General features: G+C 47.0%; 1 protein-coding gene across 2 annotated transcripts in view; it reads left to right on the top strand.

The window, feature by feature from the left end:
• LOC149350395 (protein APCDD1-like) overlaps nt 1-14,624 on the top strand; it is a 175,784-nt gene that overhangs the window by 26,833 nt on the left and 134,327 nt on the right. Inside the window, exon 1 of one of the 2 annotated variants that reach the window (XM_089579408.1) lies at nt 10,432-10,872. The exons of the other annotated variant lie outside the window; for it this stretch is intronic. Within the exon in view, the coding sequence (XP_089435534.1) occupies nt 10,824-10,872 (49 nt within the window). The 5' untranslated portion in view covers nt 10,432-10,823. Of the gene's footprint in view, nt 1-10,431; nt 10,873-14,624 lie in introns of those variants that run through there. 2 annotated transcript variants of the gene reach the window in all.

Below are 14,624 nucleotides of genomic sequence, written 5' to 3'. Positions count from 1 at the left end.
ACAACCCTAGAGGTGAGAGGGGGTGAGCTTGAAGAGTCCTCGCTGATGGCTGTTGCCGCCGGCGCGTCTTGCAGGCGCTGCCGGAAGAGCCAATTCCGAACCTCTGGCCGTTGACGGACAGCAGGCCCGACAAAAAGAGGCGCTGTGAAGAGCCGGAGGGGGAGGTACAATGGGGAGCTGACACAAGAAGCAAGAACACGCTGCGCACTGGCGAGCAAGACGACGTTATCGCTGATGCGTCTGTTTAGAAGGCGGGAGACGGCGCTCATCGTGCGCTGTGGATAACTGGTTTTCGCCGGCGCGCCAGCCGAAATCCTTCAAGCTGTTTCTCGCTGCGCCAGTATATGTTGTTTTTAAAGGGAGGCGGTGAGGCTCGTTTCTACGCGGGAGTGAGGCTTGAGCGAGGGTTGGGATTCCGTCGAGGCGCTTCAGCTGAGTACTTGAGAAGTTAAGTTATGAGTTAATTACCAGGCTCATTAACATCTCCGATTTGTTGAAAAAAGAGGCTGCCAGTTCCACGAGCGTAGCCAGCCGGCGCAACCGACTTCAATCAACCGCCGTTGCTCAACCTACGTTAATTGAATATCTAGCTGAAATTTAAAGAGTGTGTGTGATGCGGGGAAGTCAGATCGAGAATACAAATACCTTGCTTGCAGCTTACGATGCTGCTGCCAGGAACATAACTTGCGACCGAATGCTTCTTACCGAGGTTTGAACTGTGGCGCTGAAGCAAAACTAAAGAAAGAGGAGAAATGAAACTAAAAGCGTTTTCGTGCCCTGCCGAAACTCACCTGAACAGTTAATGACAAGGCTGTTTCAGAAAGAAAAACAGAAAAGACACGAACATGTTCATTATGTCTCTGAAGTTAATACAATTTTAGTCTGCTAGGAAACGAAACCATGAAGGCGTTATTGAGTAGTACTTTCACCTTGAACTAAAATCGGGAAAGCAATGACAGCTTGAGGCGCTCGCAACCTAAAGGAGCTCTGAGCTGTTGCCTTTGATTCCCCGCTTCCAGCTTAAAAGCGCCATTAGGATGACAATTTTACAAAGAGCTTTAATTTATTGAAGAAAATTCGGTCTAAAAGATATCAGAAATTGTGAAAACTTTGCTGCCGTACTGTGCAGAGTATATCGAAACCTCCCATTTCTCTATGGCGTCAGTTCCAGGCTGGTCCTGTACCTGCGGGGGAATGGGTGTCTTAAAGCGCTGCAAGAAGTGCGTGTCCGAAGTAATATCCGGTCCATGAGCGGATTCAGGAAGAAGGCCAACGCGTGCTCCCAGAGCATCGCAGCTGTTTGCGCACTAACCGCGATGGTAGGGAGCGCTGGATCGGCGCACCTTCGGGTGTTGTGAGAAACACTGGAAGATATTTATCAAAAACGCAATCCTTTTACTCGTACTAATCTCAACTCTAGCAGCTCTCGTGAAACTCTAAAGCCCCCGCCCCCCTTGCTTGCGACGCCTCTTGACATGACTGCAGTGGCGATAAACAGTCTGACATAAATTGCACGTCTCGATATGCATGCGGCAAGAAAACTACGAAACATTAGTGTGCGAGTTTACCTTCTTGCAAAGAAAAAATAAATGTCTCACTGCACAGATACAGCGATGTAAAGCAAAATTCAGTGACAGCTGGTGCACATCTGCAATGCAGTGGAGGTTGGCAGTCGGAAACGCCTCTTGCCGCGTAGAGTGGCAAGGCGATGTTAATGCCGTTGGGTCGTTGCGGAACCAGAAACAACACACAGAGAGTAATTTTAACCAAAGTTCAAGAATCGCTTGCGAAAGTGCTTCGCGGCTTCTTCGGCTTTCCTTGCCTCCGGCGCTTCCTTGGTTCGGCTTGTGCGGCGCGCGCACTGTGGGATCTTTGACGTTGAAGCCGCCTTACCTCAGCTTCGGCAGCATGATCCGCAATATCTCCACGCCGCGTGCCTTGCAAAAACTTGTGCAGCACCAGGATCTGTTATTGCGAACTTCCCTATCGCGATGAGAGGGGATGCTAGGCAGCCGGAAAGCCAGACCGCCAACACAGCTGGTGGGAGCTACGCTCAGCTGCGTAAGTGGAGGCCATGCGTAAGAACAGCACCAGCAGGTGCCGGACGCTGATCGAGGCGCTCCTTCTCTCGTCTTCTAACTGTTCACCTCCGATCTGCGGATGACGAGGAGACCATGTCCTCGGAAGTTGAGGCACTAATAGCGGTCGCTGTAAAAATAGGAGAGAAATAAAATAGTTCTGCTCTCTGGTATTCGCTCTACATTAAGGTTGCTCGTCAATCAGTTATTTCTACTGGAGTACTGTGCATTATATTCTATTCTGTTTTCTATATAGTGCCTATTCAGGTGCTATCTTGTTGCCTTCGTTCTGAACAGATATGCTAGTTCTTGTGCATTTTTTTTCTCCTTCTGCCTTAAGGTGTTGCTGGTGCCAATATTAGGCATCAAGTTTTTCACAACGACAGCTGTTAGTGGCTCGAACCGCGACATGGTGGCCGCGGCGGTGTCCGCGTCACGCGCAGCTGCGAGATGAGGCATGCGCATGAGACTGCCTGAGCCCGCCTGCCTTTCACAGCGGGACCCGTGCAGCCTCGCGTCAGCACGTGCTGGCAGACTCGCTTCGACTGGATCTTCCCCATTCGGCATTACATTGGCTACCATCTGTCAGTAGTGATATTGGTGCTTGGAACAGGAGGTTGTGTTCGGGCCTTCTTCATGATCTAGGCTAGGCGAGCGCAGGATGTGGAGAGGGATTGTGGTTCCGGTAGGAAAGGAAATTCGCCTGGCGTATGTAACTGAGAGAAGGACCCTACGAGAGGTAGCCGTAGTGGAGAGCGTGTTCCGACAGTCGCGGTGTGGGCATAGAAGGCGGAAACTGCCGAAAAGCAGCTGCAGTTGTCGTTGGAGACAGGGCTTGCCGCTACCAACATGGCACGATGCGAAGAGGGTGACTTCGGCTCATTTCGAAATAAACGGGCAATGTTTGGCCAGATGCGATGGGGGTAGCGAGCGATAACAGACTCTGCTTCTTCACAAGCGTGACACCTCCGAGGCCTCCAGTTGTCGCTGAATTTCGCATTATATTGCAGCAACCGTGGCATCAATTTTACGTATATCACATTAAATGATGCCTGCATCTGGAAGTTAAAAAGGAATAAAACAGATATAAATTTTATTGCGAATGTGTGAAACTGGGGAATAAGGAGATTTATTCACGGAACTTTCCTCTTTTCTACAAAGCAGCTTGCTTCGATATGACGCGTTATGCGAAGGACAGCGTAGTCACTGGCCTTGTCCTGGATTATCCGAGGCATTGACGGGGTCGCTCATGGGCACCTGACATGGAGTACGAACAGGCACAACCCCAGAGTTCTTTGCGGACACGACGAATATTTTCGGGGCAGTATTTTCGATGAGGTAAACGAAAGAATGGGAGTGCACGGTCCTCCATTATGTATCTTCCCCATTGAATGATCGCCCGACTCCAAAAGGTGTTTCAATGAAGGGGTCGGGCTGTGCCGCTGTAATCTTGAATCTGAGGACAGTTGGTACAGCACACCGATGATGGCAGCTATGCAGGACAAGGAACACCAGGGGAAGATACTCTCTTTAAAGTATCTAGAAAAACAAGACGCAACGGCGCAGCTACCTGTAGTCTAGTCTGCTGCACCGTGACGAATTACAGCAGCAAACCGGAACTCTTGGCGTGTCATGCAAGGACGGCTTTGCTTCGTTCGAGAGTTTCGAGGGCATTTTTGTTCTAACTTCCATCGCTGACGTTGGGATGGTGCGCAGATGATATACATTTTAATGAGTGTACCAAGGCCATAAGCTCATTATAAAGGCAATATTTTCCATTCAGCTCCGTTCGTTGAGGCTGCGGATTAGACGCAGGAATTTTAGTGTGAAAGAGAATCGCCCAAGTACTGAAAAGGGTAGGATAGTTCTGCATGTGTTACTCTTTGTGTACGTCGCGCTTGCGCTAGAATTGGCTCCGAGGAATGATTCCGTGTTTGTGCATCGATTTCGTTTCAGTATTGTAATAAGGGACTGACTTATTTCCCCAAGGCTGTAACGAGATAACGATTCACTCTCTGGTATACTGCAACCACCACGACACGCCATAGAAAAACGTTTGTATGCCTCTTGAGAGGACGAGATAAGAACGCAGCGGGCTACTTTCCATAAGCTGGGCGAACAAAGGAGCGCTGACGTCAGCGAATGACCCATTGCAGTGAGGCACCACGCCAGTTGTTGCGTCATGTTTAATCCTGTAATGCCTGGCGCGTCGCGTATGATGCTGAATATATAAACATATTAATAGTTTTTGTTTATATATGCTCTTAACAGTGCATCATTCTTTTGCCATTTCCAAACATATCTGGGAATGCAAAGTAAAAGTTTATGGGGTTTATGAGGGTTTAACGTCCCAAAGTGACTCAGGCTATAAGGAACGTCGTAGTGAACGGCTCCGGAAATTTCGACCACCTGGGGTTCTTTACATGCTCTGATATCGCACAGTACACGGGCCTCTAGAATTTCGCCTCCACCGAAATTCGACCGCCGCGGCTTGGATTGAGCCCACGTCTTTCGGGTCAGCAGCCGAGCGCCATAGCCACTGAGCCACCGCGGCGACGTTCGACAGGAAGTATGGCAGGTGAGCTGAAATGCACAAAAAATCTCGTCGCGTGAATTTGTTAGTGCGCATATTGTTGCAAGGCGTGTACAGTGTTTCATTACATCTCAGAGGCGACGAGGGGCCTAATGACAGTCCTAATCTAGGTGTACTGCTTTAATGAAAAATTTTGTCGCCTCTATCACTTCATTGTGAGGAGAAATTTTGGTACGTTCTTGAAGTTTCGGAATACAAAAACCTATTCTGAAATTGCCTGAAAAAATATATATATATATATATTTGAGCCTGTTTGACGTAGAGAAGTCTAGTGCTTCAAGAAAATTTAAAAGAACGTCAATTTTGGCTAGATGGTGCATTATTTGAGACAGAATAAACTCAGATGAAGTTAGCGCATGTCCTGTGTCAGTCTTTCTTGTGTACAGTCGTGAAAAATATGAGTGGGGAACACAGTTGGAGCATTCATTTATTGATTACTCCGTTATTATTTGTGACAAGCACAGTTTTTCTCTCTCTTTAACTAGTTTTCGTCTGCGCCTACAATATCCCAATGTCGTTGTGCAATTTAGTAGAGAAATAACCAAGAAATTTGCAATTTTCTGCGTGAAGTTTATTCCCTCTTATAATTTTCACGACTGTACGTCTTGCTGTAGCACTATTACCATTTCTGTCTTAAATAACATTTAAGTTTGGATTTTTCTCTCCTGCTAGATTCCACGAGGCTGTCGCAGAGAACCTTCTCTGAAAACTTTGTTTCAGTCGTGCTTGCAAAGAGCAATGACTTCCGTTTTAAATCATAGAAATGCACCGCCATATGGAAGGAGGGATCCACGGAATTACTCTTCGGTGGTTGCGAGGCCAACGCGGTATGATCGGCAAGAATCATAGATATGAAGCTCCTCGAAGATCCCACGAAGGTGACCTTTCGGAATGCAAGCTTCGAGGGAGCATCCCAGTTTAGCCCACATAACTGCGCCTCTGTGCTGAAACTTTATCTGTCCGGCCCTTTCATGCGTAACTTGTGGCTCAGGGTTGCGTTCACGAAAGCTTATTTTTGCCGCATCAAAATGGTTGACACTGCTGCTGCCGCAGTCGGAATTTTGAACATTGGATTAGCAGGTACTGCAGCCGCGAAATGACTAGCAGCCGTGTTCTTGGCACCGCAGCGGTAGCCTAGCGGTTGGAGCATTCGTCTCGCATGTGAGAGGTGCCGGGTTCGATTGCTAGTATCGCCGGGTACCCGCCGGTTTCCAATGGATAAAAGCTTTCCCTGAGCTTGGTGCTTGGCTTCTCTGCGGTGAAGTGCTTGGAAAATTGGTCTGTGACCACACCTTGTGTAGACCAAAATTGCCTTTTGCCATGGCGCACTTTGGCCGAAACTGCCCTTGCGCCATTAAAATTCGTCAGCATCAATATCATTTTCTTTGGGATCAGCTCAGTGTGCAGTCCAGGCATTCTTCCGCCATGGTCCAGCCTAAGTGCCGTTGTCGCTTGTGCATCAAAGCTGGTTGTTCAGGCAACCGTGCACTTCCGCAGCGCCGGCATCTATTTTGGCGAGCGACAGACACGATAGGACGAGGATAAACAAACTGTATTGAAAAGACAGTGGTTGAATCTGTTGTAGTACCCCGGGAGGGGCCCCTTGCAGTACAGGAGGCCTCCGGCCTCCGTTTCTCGTTTGGGTCGTGGTCGATCAGCCTCAGCTGGTCGGCTGGGTTAGCGGCTAGAAAAGCGACGTTCCCTTGAACATACATGTGAAGCGAAGGCCGATGTAGTTCCACAAGGCAATAGACTATGCCGGAGGGCCATTTTTGCAACACTCTGAAAACTACAAGGTATCTGAGCAGTTTGACGTTTCTTGAGCTTTTAGTTGCATGTAAAATTAAGTTTTATTGTAGTATAGCTTAAAGAGATACTGTGGACAAATCGATCCAATCATTGTTTTCAGTAAAAATTTATTTTATGGATTCTTCCGGGGTAGGTTAATTGCAGTACTCCAACAAAAGGCGCATTTACAGTTGAGGAAATTCAATTTAAATAATTTCCCGCCACTAGATTTAATCAGGTAACGTCTGCACCGAGAAAGAGTGGTTGTCGCCGTTTTGAAGCCAAGGGCGCTGTAGCATACCCTTTGGAATTCGCGCGCAAAATTCGGTGTTTGGGCGCGCTGTTTAGTTGTGAAATGGGCCCGTGGTGTCGACACCTGTATTTCGGTTTCTGGTAACTTCTAGCTTATAACACCTCCGTTTTCGGTGACAGTGGTCTTTTTGCCGTTAGAATGCCGTAATCTGTCGATACAGGACAGATTCAATTGGTCCGCGGAATCCCTTTGACCCCGCAGCCCCTAAAAGGACTAGTGATACAAGCGCAGTCTACCGTGTTTAGCATTTGCTGAGAGAGAAAACTGTTACTGCTATGCCAGGTTTCAAGAAATAACATTTTAATACCGCGTCCGCGGGATAATTACTTTGCCGTTGTCCTGTGTCGTTCTCTTCTTGTGTTTCCGTCTTTTTTGGCTGGTTTTCTCCCTTGACATGCCTTACCAACAGGCCCACCATTATGCCCTGCTCAATTACTTTTTCTGCCCGTGGTACCATTTAGGGAACCATTCAGATACACGCTAAACGCGACAGCAGAGCTTTATTGCGGGAATGAATGGAATAAGCTTTCATGGTAGAGAAATAGGCGTTCGCAGCCAGTTTAATTAACGGAAAAGTGGCGTAGTTCGGAAGGTCGTCGGTGAAAACTATAAACGCAATCCATGAAAACGAGAAACCATCCTCGGCAAAAGTTTTGCGTCATATATAGATCAGCCACGACGTATAAAGTGGTTCCTGGAGAACTGGGGGGAGAATCGCAGGCTTAACTTCTTGGCCACGCTCTGCGCTTTCCATTCGGGCGAAAAAAAAATTAATAAAGATGCCCATTTTTACTTTTATTTTTTGACGTCATAATTTGTTTCCGAAAACACATTGCTTGTGTAGCTTTTTGTCCACGGCAAGAAATGCCGTCACATATACCGGCATATACGGTATTTTTTGGAGCCGTAACATTAGACTAGCTGTGAACATTAGAGAAATTTCTGTCTCTCTTTCTTCGAATGAAAACTTATTGGATGGTTTTCTGTTCTTGGGTGGGATACGAACGTACTTTACCGCAAACTTACTTATTTTTCTCGCTTCTTTATTGCTGGCGAACGAGGGGTGATATTTCGCGGATCTTCTAGCCTTTTTTTGAAGTTATCCCCTAGACAGAAATGCAAGTAACACAATCATATATCAGACCTGCGAGTTATGCGCAGTACTAGCACCCGCATTTAGTAACGTTTCGTTTTTCTTTCCTTTTTTCTGCTTCTCTGTCAATGGCCGTGGCATCCTTATGACGTAGTCCGGGACTAACGCCACCACTGAGAAACCAAAAAAAAATATGAAAACGAAACTAAACGTTATAAAATACTGCACCAGAAAGCCAAATCTCCTGAGCCCGTGCAGTGGTTAGTCGTCATATGTTTTTTTTTTTTTGATCTCCACGAAAATATTTTCTATAGGTGATACAGGTTTTTTTTTTTTTTTTTTTGTCGTAATGTCAGAGACTGCGTCTATAATTCTTGCTGGTTCGATGCGATTGAGCGGTCGTTATAGTCGACTCAGAGCAGTTGCGGTGCGGTAAGCAAAGGTAGTTGTAACCCACTTCTGGGGGCTCTAAAGCATTCTTGTCTTCATCCTTCAAAAACTTCGTCTTTCTCGAAAACCCTAAATTTTTACGAGGACCCCGAGTTGTTACTACGCTGCTGCAACTATAGACGTGAAAAATACTCCGGCAAAGGCCGAAAAAGGTCGATAATGTAGTCTGATGTGCTTTGCCCACGGTGACCCGAAATGAGCGAAAGGAGGCGAGTGTCTACGAGTAATTCCCAGCAGGTCTTCCGGTGTCACGACAGTCTACAATCTGGGCAGCAATCGCGAGCGAGCGATAGCGATCGATGGGAGAAAAGTTGTCGACCATCGGGCCGCGTGCCGCCGGGCCTAATAACCGCCCCGTACGGCGGCGGCCGCGTGGAAATCCGTGGCCGCGACTGGACGTCGAAACTCGAAGGCGGCCGCATCGACTCTCCTCGCGCTGCGGGCTCCGCTCTGCGCATCAGCGTGGAGCCTTTTCACGGCCCTCGACAATGGCCGCGCTCCAATTTGCAGCATAAGCCGGTGTTAATTATCCGCCTAATGAGGCTTAAAATAGATTTCCTAACGCGTCGAAAGAGGGAAGACAAAGAGGCGCGGGGCTGAAGGGCCAGCTTCTGTGAAGGAAAATGGCGGGAGCACAGAATCGATTCAGTGACGGCAACCGCCTGGATCTCGGAAGAATTCATGATGTGCGAGGGGGGCTTCCCTTGTTGTTCTCCCTGTGCTGTATTCTTAATGAACGCCCTTTCCTTGGGAGGAGGCAGAATCTGGTCGGCGGTAATCACGAGCTTCTGTACCCTAAGTGCGCCGTTTGTTATCCGAGGCAGGTGCAAGCTACGCGGGCCGGCCTGCATCGTATTTACAGAGACACCTGGCACGAGGAATCTACCGCCCGCGTGCGCTGAGGGGGCGTCGCGTTCCTTCGCCGTGGGCGTATCCGTATCCAATGCCCATTAGTGCTCGCTGAGGGGCATTTCACTGCCGGTGTTTCAGGAAGTAATGCCGACATTTGAGCTGGTTGGTACAGCATCTTGGAACAGAGCTTGTCGTGGCTGTTCTCGCTGCGTCCGTCGCCTTTCACACTCTTTTTTTTCCACGAAGTTTAAGGAAGCCATGTTTGGCGCTCGGTAGCCACTTCAAAGCATGAGAAAGAGTGGTGAGCGCAAGTTACGCAGTCATGCTGATCGCAGTAGAAAATGTGCGTGAAAATTTTGTCCACGCTCATTTTTTTTTTTTTTAACTTCGGGAGTTGCGCTGACTCCCGACGACGTATTGCTTGCGTTGGTGACAAAAGAGTGGACGTCGCCAGATAGGCGACCACGGCCACATTTATTGAAGCCACGATTCTAAGTCGACGTGGTGGTCGACGCAGCGGCGGCGTCAGCGTCCGGTCGGGGCGAAGGTCACAGATCATTGTTTCAAGCGCGTGCTGGCGCAACCTTTTCTGCTTCGGCATGCGGCAGACGCTGCCTACGCAGGTCGCTACGGAAGCAACGATTTACTCCTGAGGTACACGCGTACGTGCTGGAGATGTAGGCGAGGCGCCGCTCATACTGACTTAAAACGTGTGGCGTGTTTACATGTGTTATACTTCGCCTACCGTCCGAAGTGTGACGCACTCAGTTTTTCGATGTAGACGAAGGGATCAGAAACCGTGCGCAACCCTTTCGACGTCTGACGGGAGGAAGGAGGGAAAGTGTCGGGGCTAAAGCTTTACTGCACACTTTCAGTTCTTATGGCAGTGAGAAAGGAAGGAGCTCTTTAAGAGAATTTAGCCGGCGTTGAAACGGTATGCATGATACTCTGCGCTGGGGAGGGTTTTTGGGAGAAAAGGGAACAAAGAGAAGGGCCGAGAAAATACAGCATGGGCATTCACTATGCATGCTACCAATCAATTGCCCTGGTTGTGGCTTCAGGTGCATACTGGAAAATGGCAGGACAAATCTGAACAATCTGTACTTCACTACTTTTGATAGTACAGGTTCGTTGCACAACTGTGCCACCGTTCTCCTTTGGGTAAAACAAAGAATAGGCCACGCAACTGCAGTCTCGAAGGCACAAAGGTAAACGTGCAATAAAAAGAAAACTAGAAAAGAAAACATGATGGTACGAAAAAACTAAGAAACGCCAGATTGTATTGATGAAGAGTACGTGAAGACCCAAGAAATATCGTGGCCAATTATAGGTCCTGAGTCCACTATGCAGGAAACTTTATTCATTCACAGATGCTACATGCGACGCCCTTAGCTCACGGATAAACACCTCGAGTGCAACTTTTACCTGATGAAATTTCAAAGGTAAACCAACATCAAAATCGTACTGAAGTCGAACGAAGGTCTTAAGCTAAGCGCACTGATAAGAACGCGTCTCGCTCGGTGCATAGGCGGAAATGTTGTGCACGGGCACTGATATCGTGACTGCCGGTGGTATGTTTTGAGCAGGACAAGTGAATGAATAAACAGGCGCAGATCCAACGAAACATCGGACCACAAGGCGTCATTCTCGGCAGCAATGACGACGGCTTCGCTAGCAGTCTTGTGCAGCATCCATCTGAAAAAAAGTAAGCGTCTGTTGAACTGTTTGCTCTGAAGGTGTGTGAAAATACAAACTACACTGCAGATGGATGAACGGTCACATCAGAACGCGCTTGTAGTTTGAGAGTAAGTTTCTCAATGCTCCAGGTGGCGCTTAGACCTGTGAGGGCCACCAGAATAATTTTACCGCACAGACCCTTTCCAGCATGTCCTTCTTGTCGTTCTCAACTAACAGATTGGTTTCCTGCACCTCTGCCGTTGTCCTGCATGCTTACAGATTGATCAACTTTGCTTCATCTCTTCACAATCATAAGGAAACCACTGATGCTTACACGTTACAACGCTCATTAATTTCTTATTTTTGTAACTGACCTTCCAAGGTCGTAGAGCTGAGCCTCCCCGCTTACGTCTGATACATTTAAATGGAGGCCACTGAATTCGTCGGATAAAGTTAGATAAAATAGGACTTATCAGGCATCTGTCATTGAGGTAAGTAAGGATGTACGCGTACTTATTCGAGAAGCGCTGAGAAACCGGGTGGCGATCTAGCGTGAGACGAATGTCGTTTGAGGCAGATTCTGAACGCCAGCGCGTGAAAAAGGGGATTGCCACCACTGCAAGCCAGTTTCTCCAAATGTGAGTATGAGCACGCCATTCAATCTATTCTTCTTACCTTCTGTTGCGCTGCACTTCATTCTCTCCGCGTTATTTCACATCGTTTCTTTTTCGCCTTCTTTCCGTAATCTATACTTCATTCACGCTTTATGCACGAAACACGCCCCCAGCCAGAGAAGCCTCCCTTCTGTCTGTATATTATGCACTCTTTTTGTCACTAATTATGCACCACCGCCTCCAAAGCTTGTGGTAACAGATAAAAGGCAACTAACTTCTTCCCTTGAATTAATCTTCGACCTTGACTGCATGTAGTTACGAGCGATAGTTACATTGAAATAGAGTTGAGGTACAAAAGACTGCCTCCCCAAGTGTCGAAACGAGCGTCACTTACTTTTGAGCGGTTCGGTAGATTGCCTGCCGTCGTGAGATGAAGCCGGGACCATGAGACGTTACTGAAACAGCTGTGGAAGTCATGGCCGCTGCAACAGTATGCTGCACGTGTTCGTTCGAATTAAAAATCTCGTTTTTTTTTGCCTCGAGAAGAAAGAAAAATTAAATATGTCGCCACTGTAATTTCATAATTTTTATCTGTTTTCGTGGTTTAAACCGGCGTTCTGCTGGCGGGACGCTCGTAAAGTGTTTAATCAGGCGGGAATAACCGAAGATGGCTGTACACCCTAGCGAGGCGGACCCGCAGCTCTAGAAATTCGCTGCTGCACTTAAGAGCCTGCATAACAAGTCTGTATGTAAGCTCTATGGCCCATTGAATTGCTTCGTATAGCAGATAAACTCACGTACACTCTTAGTGACCTACTCTGGACGATGTTTTTATTTTACCAGTGTAAATGGCAGTATTCAGGAGAGGGAATCGGTCAAGATCTATAGTAGGACCTGCCGACCGCTACCCCTTCTTTATAATTGAATTGCAGACCAAACACGAGATTCAAAGACTTCATTTGAACGCAAGCGTCAATTTTATCACTTAACGAGAATGTTCCAGCCCAGGCGAAATGGGACGCATGTTCATCTCCTCGTCTTTTGTACCTCAGCGCTCTATGCGAGCAGGAATTACCACCCGACTAGAATGCTCCGAATTCATAACTTGCTCCCTTTCTTCTCTTGTATAGTCTCTTAAGAAAAGTCAACACGTCATGCAGAAACAAGGGCCGTTCGGCGTTGACTGCAGGGCTGACGCCTTGTGAAGAGGGGGAGCATTTAGATTGATTCTTTTATAGGCCACTCTGTGACAAACGCTGGGCTTATTTTCATTTACTGCAGGCGATCGCAGTAGCGTCTAGTTCAAAGAAGTGACTCATCACATCTTGTTCGTCATTAGGTGTGTGTCTGCGGATGCAAGCTTTTTTGTTACTTTTTTTTCCGTGCGGACAGAACGCAGCGTTATGACGTGATGCCAGCCCATTATGCAATGTGGGATATGGAGGTCACGTCGCTCGTATTCCATCTCATTTAATGTGTCTTAAAAAGTAATTTTAGCGCTAAATTAATTATTAAAGCATGACCACTGAGTACATTTAAATACAGACAGCTATGTGCAAATTGGTCTCAGGAAATGCATTTTCTCTTAACATGACAGCTGCGTCGTTGAAGAAGGCGCAAACTTGATTAAAATGGAAACGTGAAAGTTTTGCATGTTTTCAGTACACAAACCGCCGACGTGCACAATGTGCGAAATTTGATCGAGGACCGCAATGGAGGATCGCAACTGCTGCTGCCAGTAGCAGGTAAGCGAATGTATTTATTTTGTGAGGAAGAACTTTTAAGGTATAGTACTTTCTTGTTTGCAACATGTAATCGTTCTTTCATCTAGAAAGCTCAAATCTGTCGCAGATATGAGCATGTCTTCTTGCGAATGATGCTAATCCGCTTTCAGGGCACCAAAGAAGCCCCCAATGCAAGCGCCTGGCTTTTAACTTTCATAATTACATTTTCGTACAACACTGAAGAAAAGTTGTCGTCATGCGTACCGCTTAAGTTTATTTATTTTTTGTTTATCATTTCAAGCTAAAACCCTATAATCCCGAAGAAAATCATGCGGAGCCTTTAAAAAAATTGCTGCTTTGGATGTGCAATGCAAGGTGTCAGCAAAATTTCTTCTCCAGATTTCAAGCTGGTGGGTTTCATTGTTTGGCATGAACTGTGTGATATTTAAACCTTGAAATGTTCCATTAAATTACCTTTGCAGAAACATAAATATAAAATAAGTATAAAAGGACATGAAATAAACGGTAACTTTTGGCTGTGTCTGTTAGCGAGACTACAATGGACATTCATGTTTTGGTTCCCCAGGGTAGAAGAAGAAAAAAATCAGGGTGAGATATTCGTTGCTCTTGGCATAGAATACTTTGATGAAATCGCTGTAGTTATAAGGATATGCCAAATGTGAAACTTTGGTGTAGTGTATCAAAACCGATTTAAAGTTCCTTGCATTTGCGCTGACTTCTAAGTGTCCACGGGAACAGCGTGTATAGCCTTTTGTTAAGTATGCTGTGTACTCAGAGAACAAATTTCACTTTTGAGCACATCGTTTTACCAACGTTGCTAAAGCTTACTTCGGCTTTTATTTTTTTTCTCACTGCGGATCGTGTTATTCAAAAAAAAAAAAAAAAAGTTAACGTCTGTCTTTACTAAGGATTGACGCCTCGGACTGCATGAATGTAAGTAGAACTGGCAATCAAACTTCTATCATGAACAGAACAGCCATGTCTTATTGGTTAAGCGCTTTTCAATTCATTGAATTTTCAAAAAATTGTGTTATTCGTCCGCAGCGTACCGGCGCTTATATCTTTAGGGGAGAATATGTTCGGCAATGTAGAACGAGCGGAAAGACTCGTCGTGAGGAGGCCAGGCTCTTCATATGCCTCGTCTAATAAATAGCGCAATGAAAGCAGCGATGCGGACGGCGCGAACTAAACACGCGGCGGAACCGAGGGCGCCTATATCCAGAGCCGCGGCGCACGCATTTCACTTAGCGCTGTCCAAATTCGCCCGTACTGATAAGGCGCACGGCCGAGCCGTGCGCTTATCGAAGCGCAGGCCGCAAATTGATTAACTGTCGAGGTCGATTGGCGACCGCTAATAAGCGCGGCCGTCGTGCATGACCCTCTATTGAGCGCCTCTTTCCCCGACAACTTCTTGCGCCTGT

The sequence above is a fragment of the Amblyomma mixtum genome, chromosome 3, assembly GCF_055824585.1.
Source record: "Amblyomma mixtum isolate Tamu chromosome 3, ASM5582458v1, whole genome shotgun sequence".
NCBI classification, from domain to species: Eukaryota; Metazoa; Arthropoda; class Arachnida; order Ixodida; family Ixodidae; genus Amblyomma; species Amblyomma mixtum.
This window is presented reverse-complemented; position numbering and strand designations above follow the sequence as displayed.